Here is a 21,035-nt window from a genome sequence, read left to right as displayed (position 1 = left end):
GCACAGAGGAGGATGTGAGTGGGACTGATCTGGCACACTATGCATGCGAGGCACACACAACTGCTGTTTTATTTTGTCACTACACCAACAGAAATGACCCTTCTATAGATGTTTCTGGCTAAGGATTTTGCAGTCGGGGATGTAGCACGCTTTAGTATAATTCACATGCATTTTATAACCTGCAGATTTCATAACCTGTTAAAGAGTGGCATTGCAGCACAGCGATTTTATTTCTCTGTGGCTTCTTTTAGGTCTCTGGTGGGAAGAGAAGATCTGCTTTGGGGACTTTTTATAGTAATGTTTGAGAATTTGTCAGTCTCTTTCTTTCCCACTGCTGTTTGCCTTGTTCAGCCTCAGCCCCCACACCCTCCTCGAAAAATTCATGGCAGAATTCCTGAACTCCCGCTCGGGAACTGGCAAAAAGCTGCGGCATGGCAGGCCGGCGCCCACCTCGTTATGGGCTGCGCATCCTGCCCTGCCCCTCCGCACACCGCCCGCGGATCGGGATGCGATTTCTCCTCCCGTGCGGCTGTCTCCCCGCGGGCCCGCGTCCCGCTCCCGGTGCCGGTGAACTCGCAGCGCTCCCTTCGCCCTGGGCGGGCCCCGAGGGGTCTCTCGATGTACGCGCGGAGCGGCCTCTCGGCTCGGCGGGGCGGATGGAGCGGGGCGAGGGGCGATGGAGGTGGATCCCCCCGTCCCGGCCCCGCCCCACCGCCTCGCTGGGCTGGGGACCCGCCACCGCCTCTCCAGCGCGGCGCAGGGGGGAAGGAGGAGGAGGGGAGAGGGAGGGGAGAGCGAGGGAGGGAAGGAAATAAGTAAGGAAGGAGAGAAAGAGCGAGGGAGGCGAGGTGTAGCCGCCGCCTTATCGCTGTGCGTTCTGCAGCCGGCGCAGAGGACAGGACAGCCCTCGGCAGGCGTCCAGGCATGCTGAAAGTCACCATGCCCTCATCCTCCTCGTCCTCTTCATCGTCCTCCTCCGGCTCCTCGGCCGCCAGCCACCCAGGCTCCGCCGCGCCCGACTACTGGATCGATGGCTCCAATAAGGACACCCTGGCTCACTACTTCGAGCTGGAGTCCGAGCTGGGACGGTGAGGCGGCGGCGGGCCGGGCCGGGCCGGGCCGGTTGGGCGGGGGGTGGCCGGGGCTGGGTGTCCCTGCCCACGTCGCTATGGCGAGAGCGGCAAAACTTTGGTGTGCGTGAGCGGCAGCGGGACACCGTGCGCCTTTCACGGGGGGCAGGCTTTCGAAGGAAAAATCTCAGCTCCTCGGGAGCCAAGCCGAGAAATCCCCGGGTGAAGGGAATGATTTTTAGGAGGAGGCATCTCTCCGCTCGGCGGACGTGGCCCGAGCGGGCGGCTTTTAGTCAGGGTGCCTGACTGCTAGCAGCCCCCGTGCGCTGTCGGCTGAAGGGTGGGCATCACTTCGGGAGCACCGAAACGCCATCTCATTCACGGCATCCTTTCATACCAGACCTTCCGCCGTTCTCTCTATTACCGGAACCCTGAGCTGACAAAACTCCTACCCGAGACAGGATTCCCTGAACAGGCCTCTGCAAGCAGGGTCCTACCCATCGGGGTGCAGTGTAGGCGAGTGAGCTGCTCCACCTTCATTAATTTTGCACTACTGCCCTGGTGATTGCCCAGCAACTTAAAGGTCCCAAGTCTTCAGGTTCTTAAAAGCTGAAGTCGGGTGTAAAACACTATATCTGACGTGCAATTTTTGCCCTCCTAATTCATTTATTAGTTCATAATATGCAAAAAAAGGTGGAAAATTACAGGGTTTTTTAAAGGGTTCATAGTACATCACTTAAATGTGTAAGTCAGTAGGTAGCAAATAACAATTATTAGTTTTGCAATGACAGAGTATTAAAACTCCTGAATAAATATGGGAAATTCGCAGATAATGACATGGTTGCCTTGGTAGAATACTTTTCAGAAAAGACCTGCAATGAAAGTTATTGCATACAAAGCATACCGTAACTGATAGGGGCAGGAAAGGTGACAGAAATACAATATACTATAATTCTTGGCTTTCTGCCTAGGTCTTATGCATCTGCTGCTACTTCCCCCCCCCCCCCCCCCCCATTCCTACTGTACTTAGCCAGATTTAAATATGCAGCGTTTTATGTATGCTCATCACATTTATACTTGACTTCACTGTACCCCTGTGCAGAAGCATAAAAGTATTAAGCAGGAAATATTGCTGTGTTGGTTTTGTGTCTAGGGTTGACAGAAAAGGGAACAAAACAGAATGCTGGTGAATTACAACATTTGTTACGAACCCTGTCACCTGGGTTGGTATTCTTCTCTGAGTCTGTCTAGAATCCTCCTACCATTTGTGATACTGGCTGTGGGCTTTGCTTAAGTGTAATCTGTATTGGTGATACATCTTGGCTTTATTGCATAAAGAAGAGTTTTTAACATGTGAAATCTCCAGTTTTTGGTAGGAAGAGTTAATGCCTGTGAAAGTACTAGAATAAAGATGAGATGCAATGGATTTTTCTACCTTGCAAGGTGAGAGAGTAAATGCTGAAACGCTAATAAATGGTTTGAATATGGAAGATAACGACGCCCAAGTAAGTGTAGAGATGTGAGCCATTAGGTCTGCACTGCTCCTGGGTAGAGCTGGGCAGTAACATTTAAAACAAAAGCAAAAACAATGCAGGAGAAAACAACCATCTAAATCAAAGATTAAGAGGTAGAGAAGAGACAGAAGAACTTGGAGGGATACATACTTTGAGAGAAAATTCTCTAATGGGTACGGCAATGAGATCTTGGTCCTTAGGTCCCAAGGCCAGCTTTGAGATATTTTCAGAGCCAGCATCCAGAGGGCTGATGGTTGTCTCAGAACCACTGTGATAGGTGTGTCTTGGTAAATCTGTAAGGAAGATCCAACAATCCCTCTTGGTTCCCTTGAAGTATAATATAAAAGTGTACTGTTTTCTCTTGGTAACCCTGTGTCCAAACTTCTAGTTTTGGATATGGTTTTGAGTATGTCTACGAAAAGCAAAAGTACTCACTGTTTAGTTAGGTTAGTGGTGGGGAAGATGGGTCAGGTGAGGCTGAATAATGTGGCTATGTGATCCCTTTAGATGCAGTAAATAAAGTAATATACTGAAATGACCAATGGAAAACATTGTTGTAAATTATCTTTAGCAAATACAGGGATTGAAAAATGTCTTTTGACAGACTCTGAAGGTCTGCATTTGGACAGCTGTGCCCAAATATGTGAGTTTCCCTTTGGAATGAGTGCTCCTTGTGCAAAGTATGTCTGAAGTATCCGTAAGATGTCTTACTCTGTAACTCTTGCTTACATGACCAACTAAGGAGTCCTGGAAGAAGAGGGAGACGATCCTTTTAGAAAGAAGGATAAATGCCTATGAACTTAGGTGGGAGTCAGGAGTTGTTTTTAAACAGTGAAGTTCCGCAGGGATCAGTTCACATGTCCGTGCTGTTCAACGTGTTCATAGATAAAGGGGTTGGACAGAAATACTTGCTGGTCTTTGTAAATCGTCAAGGGTTTAAAGGTTGTGTTGCCTGTGAAGAATTACAGGAAGACCATACTCTACTGTTGGGCCATTTAAATGGCAGATGACATTTAGTTTAGATAAATAAAATGGGTGTGGAAGAGAAACCATTAAGAAACCATTTAATTCTCCTCTGTCCCTATGCCATAGGGACATTTTTTCCTCATGTCATCCATGCTATATGTGCCTCCAGATACTTCTCATAAACTCTGTAGTGAGTTTCTGATAGGTATCTGGAGGCATATATGGCATGGATGGAACATCTCGTTAGAGATGCTTCTTGGCTGTTTTTTTCATGCAAGCTCTTTGGGGTATCTCTTAAAAAATGGGTTCTAGTCAAAAATCAACAATGAGAGGTAAGGCCACTTCAGCACAGTGTCTGGAAGTCCTGGCCACTGGATACTATGGATGCTAAAGGGTTACATGGACTTAATGGGCAACTAGGCAAGTTTATATGCAGGAAATCCACTGAGACTGATTAAACATGAAGATACTAACTATTGAACTGAAAGCTGTTGAGAGTTTTGAGGGTATTCTCTGAGAGTGTTGATAGGAGTTTGCTCTATTCTTGCATTCTTGAGGCATCTGTGTTTGGCCACTGTTTGTACTCTGTGTTAAATAGGCCTTTATTCTTATTATTTTCTTCTATTTTTATGTTCCAGTGAAGCCCTGATTAGTTCACCTTCCTCTTAGTCAATTTTCTACAAGGGTTTTTGTGTACAAGTGGAGGTCAAAATACTGCAAATGTGAAATTTTGTGCTTTGTTTTACAAAATGTTTTTGTTTTACAGGTTGCGATTGCTGATGCAGAGTTTGGAACTTTGTTCTGAGTGTATTTCATCTAAAAGCTTATTTTCCACACTCCTTTGGAAAAAGATGTTGAAAATATTGTACTCTAAACTTGTATTTCCTTAAGGACTAAAACCTTTTGTTAGCCTTATATAACCCTTGCAGTATCTTTTGGTACAGAGTTTCTGAATTCAGGGTTGAATAACTACGGCATTTGAATGAAGAAGAAGTTCAGTACTGATTTTTTTGATACTCAGCAATATTACAAAAAATGGAAACTTTCTTTGTTGGAATTATACTTGACAGACACCATCTTTGCCTATAACCAACTACGTAACTATCTGAGTTGAAACTATAATATTACTATTGTAGGCAGATTGCAAATCTATTAAATGGTCAAAAACAGATTTCCAATCAAATCGTTTAGGCTTTCTTTTTTCCAAGGTTACCTTTTCCTGCATGGACAGTCTTTCAGTTGTATGGTTCTTCTGAAGACTCAGACTGAAAGGCTCTCAATACTTGGCAACTTAACTTGGACTGACGTTGTGAGCTGAATCATAGGTGGTTTATGTCCTTTAGCACAGAGAAAGTTGACATCTAATGTACAGTTTGAACTCAAAATTTCTGTGTGTAGAATGACTTCTTATTCTGTCAATCCTATTTATGAAAGCTGTCATCCTAACATCTACTTTTGTAATGGCAGTAGTAGATGAAATCAGCTAACTTCTTTGTTAGATGATTTAACCTAACAAAGCTAAAGCTTCTTTGTCAAGGTGATAAAAGCATTATTTTATAGAAATTGATTGTTTTTGCACTTGATGCTTTGAAGTTCAAACAGTTTTGGCTTTGAAAACATGCCAATAGTTTTACCCTTCATCCCTTCATTAAGAAAATGTTTCTTTTTCTGTTCATCTCAAGAGTAATTTGTACTGCATTCTCTTTGCCCTGCTTATTTTGAAAATCACTTGCTCAGTATGCTTTAGTGTACATTTAAAGTAGGTCTGTCCCTCTTTCAATAACACTTTTGCTCACTTGCTTGTGAATTTTTTTTTAGTGGACCTGAGTATTTTCCAAAATGATGCAGGCATGCAACTGACAGAGACCACATGGTGCTGAATGCTGTCTGAATGTGAGAGCGTGGAGTCCTTTTAGGAATTACGTTGAGAATTATCTTTGAGCAGAAACTGCCAGTGTAGATTTGCCTGTTCCACAAACTATAACTTGCTTGTTACCCTAAAACCTTCAGACAAGCAGGAAGCATTTTCCCTCAGGCAGTTCCTGCCCATAGGGAAGGTTTTAAAGAGGTGGGTCTGAGGCCTCATTTGGGAATGTTGTTGTTGGACCTTGCTTTGAGGTAGAAAGATAGTAGATAGAGTGGACAGGGTGAAGTTCCTCACTGGGTACCAGAAACCAGAACTTGCAGTGAATAGCTCAGGCTTTGACAACTAAAATTTTTTACTCAGTGCAGGAAGTGATTTTTTCCACAGTTTTGTCTGGTTCGGTTTTGTCTGGTTTATTCAGAATTAAAAACTGTTGAAAAAGCAATAAAAGAAAATTCACCGTTCTGTAAATAATATCTGAAATAAATAGGTGATCAATTCTGTGTAAATTTAACAGCTTTCTCATACTTAAAAAAAGAGCTATTACTAAGGAAAAATTATGATAGAGAATAGTTATTTCTTGATTTTCAAGCTGTTTTTTTTTTTTTCTGTCAGCCACTATGTATTTGTGTCACGGGTTTAGATAATGCTTTCTAATTTGAAAAATGATATTTGTATTGGAGAAAATTAATAGCTCTAGAAGTAAGTACTCTTAAGAATACTGGAAAAGTTTTTTCATGGATTGGTTTTAGGAGTGATAATCATATAATTTGTGTTAATACAAGAATTGTCATGCTTGAAAAACATTGCATTAGACTGCAAGAGGTAAGATGTAACAAAGTCATTCTTTTAGCATATTATTGAGAGAATCATAGAATATCTTGAATTACAAGGGACCTACCAGGATTATCAAAGTCCAAGTCTTGCTGAGAGAGAAAATCTGAAATCAAATAAGTATTTTCCAGGGCAATTGAAAGAGAGTGATTGTAGAATAAGCCCATGTGATTCTGGGTGGAGAGCAGATAAATTTACTGAAGTTCTGTGGCATCAGAAGCATATTATGTGTTCTTTCCACTATGTCTTTTTTTTGTGTGTCCAAGTATGCACACTGTTGTGTAAGGGATTATAATGGACAGAGTTTCGTAGGCAGAATTCTTCCAGTAAGATATGTTTAAATGCTTGTTCACATAGTAAATAGCCACATTTAAAAAGACCACCAGTTATGTGTGGTGGTCAGTGAAAAAATACTCAGCAGTTTGCAGTAGCTTGTGCCCCATCTGTGGGAGTTCAAGTACTTGCTAGAAAGGGCTGACTATCCTCTTCAGTCACTCAGATCAAAGAAGTTTTATTTTCCTGAATATTGCCTGAAAAGTTCAATAAGGAATTTTTTTTAAATAGTCATTCCTAGCCCTTATTTTGTTTAAAGTGTAACAAATTGAGCCAGCTTTATTGCAGTAAACCTGAACAATTCTTCTATGGTCTTCTGCTATCCACAATGTCTCCCTATTAACAGAACACTTTTCTGGTGATCTGCTAGTCCAAAAATTCCTGTAGGGAGTAAATGCACAGAAGAGTCAAGTAACATTACTGTGTCGGAGGTTGCAAGGTCTAGTCTGGTGCTGCCTTGAGTTGTTGGGCGAAGACTTGCGGGGATCCCTGCTGCTGCAGTAGCTGTTGTGTCAGCTGTGGCATTTGTATCTAAGCACAGCACTGTCTGGCGCTCCAGCTCTGGTTTCCCTCCTGAAAAGACACCTACTCCCAACAAGGGTTATTCTGCTTACTACCATGATATATGACAGGAGCTATGATCTTACCAGCCATTTCCAAGTCTCCCACAAGTAAGGCTTCTCTTTTGAAACAAACCCAATTCTCTTGTGGGTCTGTGGGAAACAGATCTGGCACATCATCAGAGTCATGGGACCAGGATCAAAGGGTCTTCTTCATCTTCCTCCCTTCCCCATTCCCTGGACAGCAGCCAGCAGCAAATCGCAGTGCCCAGTATCTTTCTTTCGCCTCTGTTGGGGGAGGAGGTGTCACAGATCACGGTTCCCAGTATTTTTGTTTCAGCTCCAGTGGGGGAGGAGGAATGGATGGATGTACAAATGGATTTATAGCCTTCAGTGGGTCTGCCGGTCCTACCGGATCATTACCCACAACTTGAGACTGTTCTTATTTTTCCGTAGTCTTGTAAATCACTCTCCAAGAGGGAAGCATGTCAGCTGCTGCCTTATTCCCCTTTGTGCCAGTATAGTTTAACCCCTCTACTGTTCCAAAAGTCTTTTGTAAAGATAGTAGATGAAGAGACGTTTTTTCCCTCAGCAGCTGCCCACTTCAGTAAAAGTTTTAAGTCATGGGAGGGCAAGGACTTGCTATGTTTCTTAAGCAGATCAAACATAAGCAGAAAAATTTCTCTCTCCTGGGCAGACGTTCCCTGACCCATGTTTCTTTTCCCTGGCTCACCTCCTGCTCCTCCAGAGGGATTGTGTCGGGCCCGATCCTGCTTCTTTCAGCAGCACTTCAGTACCGGGGGGTTGCTGGCTGCCACACAGCTTAGGCGGATATTTGCTTCCTCACACAGGAGCACCAATTGCTGTGCCACTGAGAGACAGGACTTCAAATGAAGGGTGCAAACACTAGTCCAAGCAAGAAGCCCAAGCAAAAAGAAATAAAGGCCCAAGCAAAAAGAAGTCAGAGTTGAAGTCGTTGAAGTCCAAGAAGAAAGGGTTGAAGTTGTTTATTTTCGTCTCAGTTCAGTCTTACATACTGTTGCAGCTCCAAGCAGTCACATCCTTAAGCAAGGATTTCCCACTAGTTACAGAATCAGCCTATTGTTTGCGTTACTTGGCAGCCTTAGAAAACTGCATAGTTTCAAAAACCTTGATATCTGCATATGCTGTACTTTTCCTGTTTTTTCTCATATCTCTGGTCACTTCTCCCAAGGCCTTTATCCCACCAAGGCCAGGATATCATTAAGCTCCATTGTGCTCTCTGTTCTGTCCCCCATTTGTTTTCCCATAGTGCTGTTGATTATAAGCTCCTTTCATTTATGTGGTTATCTGTGCTAGACATATAGAGCCATAAAAAATAAAAGAGAAGGAAATGGGAGCTCTCTTGAGGAACAAAAATAATTATAAAATGTGCTGTCCTTTGACAGTTTACTTTCTATATATCATGCCATTTTGTGGGGGGATAACATAAAAACAAATCCAAGAGTCATAATTCACAGCCTTAAAAACAAAACACTAAATTTTATGCCCTTCAGTAAATGTATCATCTGTGTTCCAATGCATACCTTGCTGTGAAGCATCCATATGCCACAGATAAGATGCCAGAACTCTAACTTTATCTCAGAACTGATGTCATCTCCACAGTCCTTTTCCCCAAGACCTTCCTCACCAGAAACATGTCTCCTCTGGCTTGTCTCCAGGCTTTGTGAAGAAAAACTAAAACCAGCTTGCTTGGATATAAGGAATTGCTGTCAGTTCTAAAACAGGGTCATGTATGTGTTTCCCTCCATACGTTTCCCTGCTGTAATTTTTACTTCTTGCCAATATTCATATTTTCTTCTCAGTTGAGACGATTATGAACACACCAGTATGTTTACTTATTTTCAGTCTTTTGGTCTTTAAAGCAAATCCACGTCTAGCAGGTTCACTGGCTTTGGGTACTGATACTGCATCTTAATATACTCAATTTAGTGCGATTTTGTTAATGTTTGCACCATAGACTTCGGCAGAATGGAATACAAATAAAACTTTTCAACAAATACCTTGTTTTTATCTTTTTGTATTGAGGTGGCTGGGAGGGACAGTTAACCAGATCAGCTGCCACTGGTTCAAGTACTTCTGAAATAATGTTCACATTGATTTTCTCTAAATAGTCCTTGTTAACAGAGTCACACTGACAGTGCCAAAGAATGTGGTATGAGATTTTATTTGGTACTTAGCTGAAAAAAATCTAAACACACCGTGTTGAAATGATTTGACTTCTGTACCCTTCTATGGAAGGCTGGCCATAAATTGTGCAGTTTTCACTTGATAATAAGATCTTCAGCTGTAATGTTTTTTGGTGATTAGTTGTTTGAATTTTATTCAAACTTGAGGATGTATCTCTTTCAGATTCTCTCTAGACAAGATATTACTTGCTGTTTTCTGAGTTATTAGTGTCCTGCACCAGCCTAATGTTGTGGATCAACTAGAGTATTTTAAGAACATGCTTTGAACCAGAAAAAAAATCAATATTTTGACACACTTTGATTTTTTATATTAATATGGTGTTATTTCATAGTTTTAGACTTTTGGAGAGAAAGTTGATGTTTTGGTAAGGCTTATAAGGCCCTGAGAGAACCTGCCATGGATGAGTACAGATTTTTTTAAAACTTTTTTTTTTTAACCTATTGACATATTTTCTAGCTCAATGAACCACAGCTCTAACCTGATGTCTATTGCTTTACAGATGTTTGGGGTTTTGTCTTCCTGATGGAGAATGTGTTTGTCAGCTTCCTGTGTTGTGCAATAATGATTTGTTAAAACTGAATGTAGGACATGCTGAGAACTCTGACATCATTATCAGAATCTATGCTCAGGGAGCTGTAGGACACATGTACTTGAATGTTTTTACATGCCTGCTTCAATGGATGCCCCCAGCCCTGCCTGATGTTGTAGGTGCAGCAAGTGATCCTTCTCTCTACATTCTCTTCAAACCCTCATGATTTTCTGGCTGACTAGCTTAGTAAAATTAAAAACAAAAGAGTTGAAAGCTGGTTTTGTAATGGGAAGCATTACTTTATGGTGTAGATACTGATGACCGCTTAATGGAATGACTAATGACATTGTTTAATGACGTTAGGGTCCAAGTGATAAGAGGAAGAAACCTAATAAAGGGATATTTTGTCCCTCTCACGCATTTTATTCTGGGGATTCTTTGCAGCCTTTTCAATGGAAGCCGCAAATGCTTGTGCAGCACACTGTTCCCTGGTCTGCTACCTAACTGGCAGAGGATTAACTTGAGTTTAAAGAGGAAGGCAAATTCTAGTCTTAAAAAATGCTACTAGAACAACACGTAACTGATAATATTGTACCAACATGTATATCACTGAAAAGGCAATAATTAATTTTTTTTTTTTTTTTTTTGGTGCCGGGAGGAGGAAGATAAATTAATGGTAAATTAATTGTATCTTATTCTCCCTTCAAGCATTTTAATTCAAGAATGTCTTAACTGGAAACATAAACAGACTTTAGTAGTTAAAATTAGCAACTGATGAATTCTAAGTAAGATCAGTAACCAGTTCCAAGTGGAGTCAATATGTGATGGAAAATCTGCAATGAAAGAGACCCTAAAATTCATGAGCATGTTTTTTTTCTCTGACACCTGTAGGAGTGAAACCCATGTCCATCTCTGTGTTATCTCCATAATAAATATGGACATAAATTTTTTAGTTTAAATTCAATCTTATCTCTCTTCATAATTTATAAGTATTCAAAAGTAGGTGGAGCAGGAATAAAATTGAGAGAAAAAGGAAGTTTTATTAATTACTATAAAAATAGTTCACAGAATTGATTTGATTGGCAGTAGCATATAGAGAACACTTTTTTTCTTTTCAGAGAATCATTAATTTCAAATAAGAAATAAGAGAACTCGGTCACCTTCTCAGCGCAATGGTGTCATTATGACCATTTGAATATTCAGGTTGTCTAGTTAAAGTACGTTAGCTCATATTAATGTACAATGATTTCAAATCGTTTGATCCATACTAAGCTATTTTTCTTGTTCATGCTACACTTATGTAATAGAAGAAAAACACATAATATTTTAACCTCTTCACATTCTTTTCCTGCATGACTTTAGACAAGATGAAATGTCATTTGTGATGGAAAAATCATAGTAGATGTATTTCCCTTACAAATGACTCTCTAAATTAGGGCTGGTGAAATTAATTCTTCACATAATTAGCCATCGAAATCTCACTTTCTTTCTCTTGTCAGTCTCTATTCTGTGTACTGATTATGTTGCTATTTGTGAATTAGCACAGTAAATATATACTGGATAGCTTGTTTAAGTAATTTGCCCTGGTGTTTCTTATGAACCATGTGTCTTAACTGTGTTGAATACCTAGTAAAACCATTTTACTGTGTTTTGCTCAAGTCATAGCTAAGATAGAATAGTAATGATTGGCAAGATGTCTTAGTCATCCACAATGGCATGTGGCCATTAGAAGACCATATGTAATTCTTTAGAGCCATACCTGTTAAAGCTTGCTTTATGCACATATTCTTATATTTGCAATAGTTAATTGTCATATTTGAGAAGTCTGGAATTTTCATCCCATGATAAATTTCAGTATTTTGGCATTTCTCTTTGTTTGAGTTAGAAAGAGTAATTGAAGTACTTACGCATTGTGGATAAGGGACAGTTTCACACCATGGAATTATTGAACAATTTTGAATTAAAATTTACAAACCTTTTTGCATTTTATGTTTTGTGTTCATTAAAGACATTCTTCACTCAAAGTAACCAGAGTACAAGTATGAAGTAAGTTAATACCTTGTGTGATGGTACCTTGTGAAAGTTCTGATTCAGGTCCCTCTTAACTGTTTTTGTCTTCTGTCTTTGGTTCTTGCTTGGACTGTGTTCTACAAGCCATACCAAAAGTGGTGCAGCTTTCATATGATTTATTTCCCTGCTGGAACATAGAGAGGTTACAGAAGCTGTGTTTGTCTACTGCCTCCAGTTAAAAAATTCTCAGACTTTTCTAATAGGAGCAATAAACATTATTGAATAGGGTTGGATGGGGTCACATTTGCCTTTTTTACAGCTGCTGTCTTGGTGGCTTATAGCTGTCTGGTTGTTTGTTGCCCAAACTGTATGTTTTCCATTTTCCTTCTCTTTGCAATTGATGAGATTTTATAGCGGAGTTCTTGTTATTTGTCTGTACTTTGTGACTGTGCAGTTAATGCAGCTAAATTTTATCCTTTTTTCTCTTGATCCTACTCCCCAGGTAGTAAGTACAGGCTTTTTCTTTCTGGTATTGTAGCTCTCTGATGCACTGCCAGTGTCTCCCCACCTTTATCATCAGCAAACTGGTTCAGCATACTCCAAAGTTTATTCCAAAGGAGATAACTCAAATATTAAATAAGATGTAGAACCAACCAAAGGCATAGTGCTCAAACATGCATGTCAGATAAGAGCAAAAAAACTGAAGTAGCGTGTAGTGTGTTTCTGGCAAGTTTTGATGAAGGTTAGATGCAAAGGCAAATTTTCTTGAGACTGAGAAAAAAATCCAAAAAGGAAACAACTAATAAAATTGTTCCCCTCCAAACTGTTACTCCACTCCAGCTGAAACTGAAACAAATCAGAATTCTTGCAGGGTTGCCCATAACAAGGATGAATCTCTTCTTTTATATTCTTTTGGTGATCGCTAGCTCCTTTAGCTGAGGGAGTCTGTTCTCACCTTCCCTTGCCCCAGCTCCCAGTGCTTTCTCTTTACGCAAAGAAGAAGAAATAATCTCCATGTATTTAATAGGCACAACTTCAGAAGCTGGAAAATCGGTCATTCTACACCTGTCTTCTTGTGACGGGTGCCAAATAATGTAATTGGTGTGCTAGTCAGGAAGCTGACAGAAATCTTGATGTTTTAGTAGATCAGGCGTTATTATGCAGATAGATATATTCCTCCTCCTGTTTTTGAAATGTGGATTAAGTGTGTATAGATTTATTGAGTCCTGAATGTGGAAGGACTCACCTCTAGTAAGTCTGTCAAACAAAAAAGAATGTTTTTGCATGGCATTGGAAAATCATTTGAGTCTGTGAGTTATCTGGGACCTGATAGGTCCTAATTTTTTATCCATCCAGCATAATAGTTGCGGTTGGGAAAAGTGATGGCAATATTGACATAAAATACTTGCCTTCGTATGTATTATGAAAAATCTCTTTCATCTGAAAATATACTGTGGAGGAATTTGGTTTCTTTACCCCCAAATGGTTGGTTATGGTAGTTCTTCAACAGAGGACCACATCTGCGAGTTAGAATAATTCACTTAAATTTAAGGACTCCTTGTGCATTCAAGGGAGAAGAAAACTACCTTGACCATGATTACAATAAAAATTGTAATTTAGAAGAAAGTCTGTAACCATCTGTACTTCTATAACAGCCTTTTAAATATGAGCAAGACAGACGAGAATTGTGCCTAAAATTGGTATGTCATAATTTTGGGGAAGAGACTGTACGACATGGTTGCCCATGTTACCAGGAGCAGTCTCGATGACTCAGTAGAGTTCTTCTCATTTATCTTCAGAATCATTGGATTGATTTTCAGTGTCCTCTTGTTGGTAGCAGTAAGTTCAGTATTGATCTGTTGACACCACCAAAGGATCAGCCAGATTCTCATTAAGTCACATACTTATCTCAAATTGAAATCAAAATATCTTTGGGGTCCAATGTACTTTACTGCATCCTTAATGCCTGGCTAGTGGAAAATATACCTAAACTGCCGTTGTGGCTCTCAGAGATGGGCATGCAGTGCACTGGGTATGTGTGTTTTAGTGTTTAAAGGAAACTTAAATTTGCCTTCCAGAAAGAATCCACTCTTATGATACCATGAATGTGTTTTTCTGTTTTGCTTGTGGAGACATCTTGTTTGCAAAAACTCAATATTTGTTTCCAAAACTTTTAGCCATTTCAGAATCTACTGGCTGATGCAAACATACATATATGTTTGCGGTACAATTTAAAATGAGCTGATCATCCTAAGTCATTTGAATCTTTATGGTGTAAAAATGGTGGTGCTGCCTCAGATTAAAGGCCTCTTAGAGCTGATATCCTGTCTCCCATCTGTAGTGAGAAGCACATGCCTAGAGAGGGGTTCAGGAACATTCATACTTTGACGGTTGCCCAGAGCAGTCCATCAGCCTCCAGAAATCTGAAGCTAAATCTGAACCTTCAGCTCTGTTCCTCATAAGAGAACAGTCATGTAAATTTGCATGCAGTGCTTGAGAGGTAACACAGAATCACAGATCTAATGGAATTGGCAGAGAATTATTAAGATCATCCAGTCCAACCTCCCTGCTTAAAAAAGTTAGTTAGAGAAGTTTTCCCAGCAGTGTGTCCAGCAGAGCTTTGAATAGGTGGAGATAAATCAGGGGAGACATTCACCCAGTGAAATTATATATGGGCTAATACTTCATACCTCCTAGCAGTTGTTGGGGTTTGGGTTGTCTTTTTTTTTTCTTCTTGTCAAAGGCTTGATTTGTGTAATTTTTGTTGATATTTTAAGATGTCTTTTTTTTGTGATAATGGGCCAATTATTTTGTTTAATATAAGAAACTAGGATTGTGTTTAATATTTATAATTTAGTATTTATTTACAGGGAATTTTCTCTGACATTTAATACCCCATAACTGAATCTCAGTACACACCTGTTGCAGGTGGGCATAGACTTATTATGGAGAAATTGGATTATTAAAAAAAAATCCCAACCAGGTATTTTCAGCTCATTTCTCATCTTAGCTCCTTGGGTAGCAGACACCAGCTCTGGTCAGTTAGACTTACTGATGACCTCTCTGCACTGTGAAAACTAAACTTTTATTCCTTCCCTGTTTTCTATCTCTTAAGCAACTACTAATTCATCAGTGCCTTCTGTGGTTTCTTCAAGCACCTATTTTGAGGGACCTTGTCAAGTAACTTCTGAAAATCCAAGTATAAAAATCAATCAAACCTACTTTATATTCAAATGCTTGCTGAATCTTACAAGGAAGTTCTGTGGTTTCGACACATAGCTTCTCTTTACGGAGGCCACATTAACTCTTCCTCAGGCTCATGTATGTATCCATATATCCACAGTTCATATTCTTAGAGCTTTAAATTACTTCAGCAATATAGAGCAAAAGTATAGTCCTTAAGTTCCGCTGATTAACATGCTAAAAATTGTTGTCATATTTGTTTTCTTTCAGTCTAAAAAGGCTAATGTTGTACAAAAGTTAAGATACCACTTTATTTTAAGCTATTTCATCTATGAGTTCAAGGTAATAAATTAACTGGGTCTCATCCAGTGCCCCTAATGTGCTACTGGTAATTTTATCTCTTTTTCCCATAATGGTTTTTTGCCTCTTCAGTCTCTCTATTTATGTGAGCTTTGCAGACTTTTATTTTTTCCATCTGTGTACTGAGTAAAGAAAGATTCTAGCATTGGGAAATGTCGGATTTATCATAGGCTGTTCAGTAGACACAAAATCTTTACAGAATTAAAATTGTATAATGACGCTGCAGCCAGTTTTCAGTGTATAATGGCTATTCTGTGCTTGCTGAAGAGATCAGCTTCAACACAGTATGTTTTCCATTTGGTGAAAAACAGGTAAGATGTTACTCTCTTGTCATTTGAATGAAAAGCCCATTAACAGCAGATCTTAGGGAAGAGTAAAGCTGCCGAAGCTGCTGTTCATCCTTGCAAGTTTTCATCCTACACCTTCCTTTTACTGTGCCTTAGCACAAGTTGGGTAAGGTGAAGGTCTTCACATATTTTTACTATTTTTTATGTCTGACCACATAGTGCTAACCCCTTTAAGTCCAGCAAAGGAGAAATGTGCATGACTAAAGATGAAGCTAAACTTTTGTTAAGTTATTTTAAATCACCATGCAGTGCCAAATCAGTTCATTTTTCTTTTTGATGAACTATGCAAGGCACAAGGACCATTTTGGGAAGCTGAGGAATAGAAGTTGAGTTCCAGACTAAAAGGCAGATAGAGAAAATTTATTTTCTGTTATACGCAGTTTTTTGTATAGAAACTGCGCATGATTATTACAAGTCTTGCATCAAATTACTGTTTTTTAGTCCTTCTGGATGTTATTTATGTAACTTTTTTTTTTTTTTTTAACAGCTTGTAAGAGAAATACATGTGGCTGGAATAGTCTGGAAAATTTGTTGTCCTTATTGGACAGTGAAATATGTGCCTAAATGATTGCCATTTAGCCTGACAAAGCTATGTAAGGGTGTTTCAATGTCTACTAATCAAGAATCTGAATGATGGCTTGATGGCTCCTTGGCTGGTTAGTCCTTTCTGTCAGCTTCCATTGTCTCTGCGTTCATCTGTGACCTTACATTACAGCATTAGTTTTGTTGTAGAAAAGCTCTATTTTGTTTAACTGCTAGGAGGTAAAATAGTTGACTAAAATGAATCACGCTTATCATTGTCCCTGAAGCAATAAGATGCTGTTGTGAATGCTCTATAATTCATGTAGCTGCCGTGAATTCATATGTGTGCACACATGTGTAGCTGCAGCCTCAGAGAGATGAGAAGGTAAGTGGTAACCTTTTAATGTGTAGTGACTTTTGTGATTCCTTTTGATATCAGGTGAATGGGAACCACCAAAGAGGGTGCACTGATGGAGGTGAAATGAGTGGTAGATATTTAGAAGCCTAATGTAACCCTTTTTTTTTTTTTTTTTTTTTTTTTTTGCGAGTGTTTGTTCAGTCTTTTATCAGTGATGGTCAACACAGCATTCTGAATTTATGTAAAAAAAATCTTTCCAAACATGGTTGGAAGCTGTTGGTCATAATAGTTCTTGAAGCCCAGTAGACATGATAAAATGCTTGGATCAAATACTGGAATTATTTAGGGTGGAAAAAAACGTTAAGGCCATATGATCCAACCATAAACCTAAGGCTGCAACACCACCAAACCGTGACCTCAAGAACTGTGTCCCAATATCTTTGAAACAACGTGTTGCTGACCATTTCCCCTTGGATTCTGGGTAACTTACTCCACCTATTGTCTCTGTCTTCCAGCTCAGGGGTCCAGGTACCCCAGGGTAACTCATCTCGTGTGGTCAGTGCTCTTAGCCACAGGGGCACAGTGGCTGCAGAGGTTTCTTCTGCACTTCATTAGGTGAAGGAGTCTGAAAGTGTGTTAAGCTCCAACATTTGTGCACAGCAGCCTTTCTCTTCTGTGTTTCCCCGCATCTGAGATGATCCAAGCATCAGAAATTTCTGAGGCACTGTCAGCACCCCAACTGGTGGTGTCATTTCCCACAGAGGTGCTCAGAAATGCTTTGAATCTGCCCTTTCTTTCATGCTGGCTCCATAGCTCTTATTCTCAGACGGTCAAACTTCTACCAACAGCTGCCATCCATTGCGGGTCACAAATGTAGTTGTAGCTACAGGTTGCTTGTCAGTTTCTCATTTTCTCCAGCTAAACTCTTCTTTTTGTGCATCTTTTTGGGGTCACCCTTCTAATAACATGACACAGGATAAAAATTCTCCTTTCTTCCCCTGTTGCCACACTCTGCTTCTGTGAGTAGTGGAAAGAGGAAAGCCAAGTGAGAATATTCTTCCTTGCTTTTACGTTTTTCAAACAACATGGAGAAGGCTGTTAATTTCTGATTTGGCCTTTTCCACAGCCTTGATTTGTGTTAGAACTTTCTAGTGCTGGAAAGTAACAAAGCTTAACCTGATCCGTCAGTCATTCAAAAATGAACGTTTTCATGGACTCCAAAAGAGTTACTAATCGCAAATGAACTGGCCTCAAAAAGTTGAAGAGAAGGCTGGAAAATGAAATGAGCATTATGATGCTCAGAAACTGTTGATTCATTGTGGAGTGTCAGACTTCATTTAAGGCTCTGCCTTGAACTGGGAGTCCCATGAGAATTTGCCTTGCCATGTTGAGATAGAGATATGTCATCCTGGCAATGATTTCTATTCAAATGCCAATACAAAATACATGCTTTTAGCATACCTTTCTCTCATAAAATTCTCATGTGCCAGACTCTCTACAGAAGTAGTTTAAACTACCTTGAAAGATAAAATGAAGTATGAAAATTATCAGTTGGCCATGAAGACTTTTGGCCTGCAGGTTTCATAGGATTAGACTGACATGATTGGGATGACTGATGGGATGGTTGTTCACTGATTTTACACCAGTGCCACCCCCATCTTTCCCTATTTCCAATTATGAACCAAATCTGCTACTGAAACCAGTATTTTCTGACCTTCAAGTCTGAAAAGCTGCAGATAGGTCAGTGTTCTTTCATCGTCATAAGAGTTTTTTACATTAAAGTACTATTACAATCATTATGAAACAAAGGGGATTTATTTTCTATCTAAAGTATATTTAACATGAAACCTGATTTCTTCAAAACTGACGATAGGGAAACTTTCACTGTAGAGCACATTTTTTTGTTAACATTTAAAAAAATTTGTCCATAATAGCATGAGAAAGTCTTGGTACACAGAAAAAATAATGGAAAATATGATTTCATATAACATAATTTTCCCCAGAATTTCATAAATTCAGCTTTAAAAACTGTCTGCAGCATGGGATTTTTTACTTCACTGACTGATGGTGAGAAAGGAATTGTTGGTTTGAAAGCTGTCTTCATTCAAGTGATTGCTTGGGTAGGCACAGTTGTTCTTGTTAAATGCAGATACTTAAGTGGAAGTCAGAGTATTTGGAAAACAGACTGCATCTGCCTACTACTCTGCAGTAAATCCTTTGCTCACCACTTCTGCAAGTAAGAACTTTGTTGTACCATCTGCGTGCTTATATGATGGTAAATGCTTCAAAAATGGTGATGATTCTTCCTGTGTAGTGGTCCTATCATTCACTTCCTTCTACTTGGCAGATTTCTTGTAAGGGAATGTTGTTTGTTTCTGCTGTTCAACACCAAGTGAGTTATATGGGAAGCCCAAATAATGGCGGTTTTAAAAGGTGTTTGGAGATTTGTCAGGCACCTTTGGTATTTGGATGTGCTCCTCTGTCTGTTCCTTTCAGCAATGGGCTCAGGAGCCCTGGGTGACTGAGGAAACAAGCACCTGAGTAGGAGGTGTTTCTGCCTCTTTTCAGGTGTGCTTTCTGTGTCCTCGCAGGAGTTCTGCCCCCGTCATGCAGCCTGCACTCACAACCAAAAGATAGGTGATGGGTGTCTCTTCTACTTGGAACCTCATCTAGACTGATGCTTTGCCTCACCTCTTGGAAATGATTGGGCTGGAAATGAGAATATGCCATGACAGGTGGTACATACATGATTGCAAACTCATTTTTTAAATTAATATTCTGAAAGGTACTTCTGAGTTTCAATTATTTTAGTTTTACTGACACTGAAGTAGTTGCAGAACTAAAATTTCAGTAGTGCCAAGGATGACACGTTCCTCTGCTTTACTTAACAAGCTTCACCAGGTGACTTTTAATGAGTTAATCAGTGGACAGTTTCTGCAGTCTACTGATGCTTTGCATAGGCTGGCAAAGAGAGAGACTGTTTTTTCCTCTATGAGCACCATTCTGAAGTGGGTTTGACTGCAGGATGCCTGAGAGCTTTATATGCGCACATGCATTAAGAGACGTGTATGTAATATCTACTTAGTTTTCACAACAAATAATTAGATTGATCAGCCAAGGCTGGGACTTCTTCATGACTCTTGAGTAAATCGGGGGATTTAAAAGCAACGGATATCTTAGTGTAGCCATCCTGACATAAAAGCAGAGCTTCAGGTAGAATGATGAAAGCCAAATCCATCTATTATGCTGAAAAATAACAGGTTTTGGGGTGTTTTTGGTAATACATTAATTGTAATTACATTAATTGTAATTACATTAACTTGAATAATTCCTTTTGAGGGAAACTGCAACATGCACATGGGCATGCTCTGTGATAAAATATTGAAAGTCTAAGACGTAAAGGGTGGTTCATCCTATTGTTAATGTCATTATTTATGTTAATGTTTAAGTTCCTATGGCCTAAAGAGCCATTTAAGGTTGTACTTAGGTGTGGATATCCTTCCTGTAGTACATCAGGCTCGTAAGATTGGGCTACCTTACCATCTCAGGGTAGCTTTCAGTGTAAGACAGTGTTCATACAGGTTTTATACCAAAAACTGCAAGATCTTTAAAGGTAGTTCTGAAATGTGTAGTTCATTTCTCTCTGCTACTTTTTATGCTATTATTTTGATTTGTGCTCCATTGTTGGAAGTATTTCCAGATGTTTCCATAGGGTACTTGCTTTGTGTGATCACTGTCTCTGAGGTGGTGCTTGCATGTACTCAGATCTTTATGACATTGTCCCTTAGCTCTTTAGCAGTATTTTCTAGCAGATTCCAATGTTGATTTATAGGTACTTATGAGCAAAAGCCAAAATAATAAAACTGTGTCTGCAGACATGCATACCAGGTCTATTTGAAGGCAGGGGCTTTGCAGAAGAAAAAGCATTTGGTTTTCATCAAATGGAGGTCATGACTGACTGCCTGAAGCTATACTTTCTTGCATATAATTAAGGACCATGATTTTTGCTAGTGCATTAAATTCTTTTGTGCTATGACTCCCATAGCTCACCAGTCTGCTTTTACAAAAGCTAGTATGACCACAGCTGAGCTCTGTTCTTTGAAAACACAAATAACCCATCTCTTCATCTTCAGGGAGGAAAGGCTTTCCTTTTACTTTATATTGGAGTCTTGAATTTTCTTTTCAGAATGAATTTTGGACACCATTATTAAACTATATCCAGCAGTCTTCTTTGCTACCCTTACCAAATGCTTGCATGAAAAGCAGCAAAAGCCCATTGCTCTATGCTGGAAAGACTAAAAAATACAACTTCTGAAAAATAGAAAGTAATTGAGGGGACTCCAGAGTGCCAGGACC

General features: G+C 39.7%; 1 protein-coding gene across 2 annotated transcripts in view; it reads left to right on the top strand.

Moving 5' to 3' along the window:
- The first annotated feature begins 853 nt into the window (after window positions 1–853).
- CAMK4 (calcium/calmodulin dependent protein kinase IV) overlaps window positions 854–21,035 on the top strand; it is a 158,337-nt gene continuing 138,155 nt past the window's right edge. Inside the window, exon 1 of one of the 2 annotated variants that reach the window (XM_066181829.1) lies at window positions 854–1,088. In XM_066181829.1, coding sequence (XP_066037926.1) covers window positions 925–1,088 — 164 coding nt within the window. In that variant the 5' untranslated portion in view covers window positions 854–924. The remainder of the gene's footprint in view (window positions 1,089–21,035) is intronic. The other variant, XM_066181830.1, reaches the window with a different exon arrangement.

The sequence above is a fragment of the Chamaea fasciata genome, unplaced genomic scaffold (genome assembly GCF_029207755.1).
Source record: "Chamaea fasciata isolate MVZ Bird 193981 ecotype frontalis unplaced genomic scaffold, bChaFas1.0.hap1 SCAF_4, whole genome shotgun sequence".
Classification (NCBI taxonomy): domain Eukaryota; kingdom Metazoa; phylum Chordata; class Aves; order Passeriformes; family Sylviidae; genus Chamaea; species Chamaea fasciata.
The sequence above is the reverse complement of the archived record's forward strand: the minus strand, read 5'-3'. Positions and strand labels throughout refer to the sequence as shown.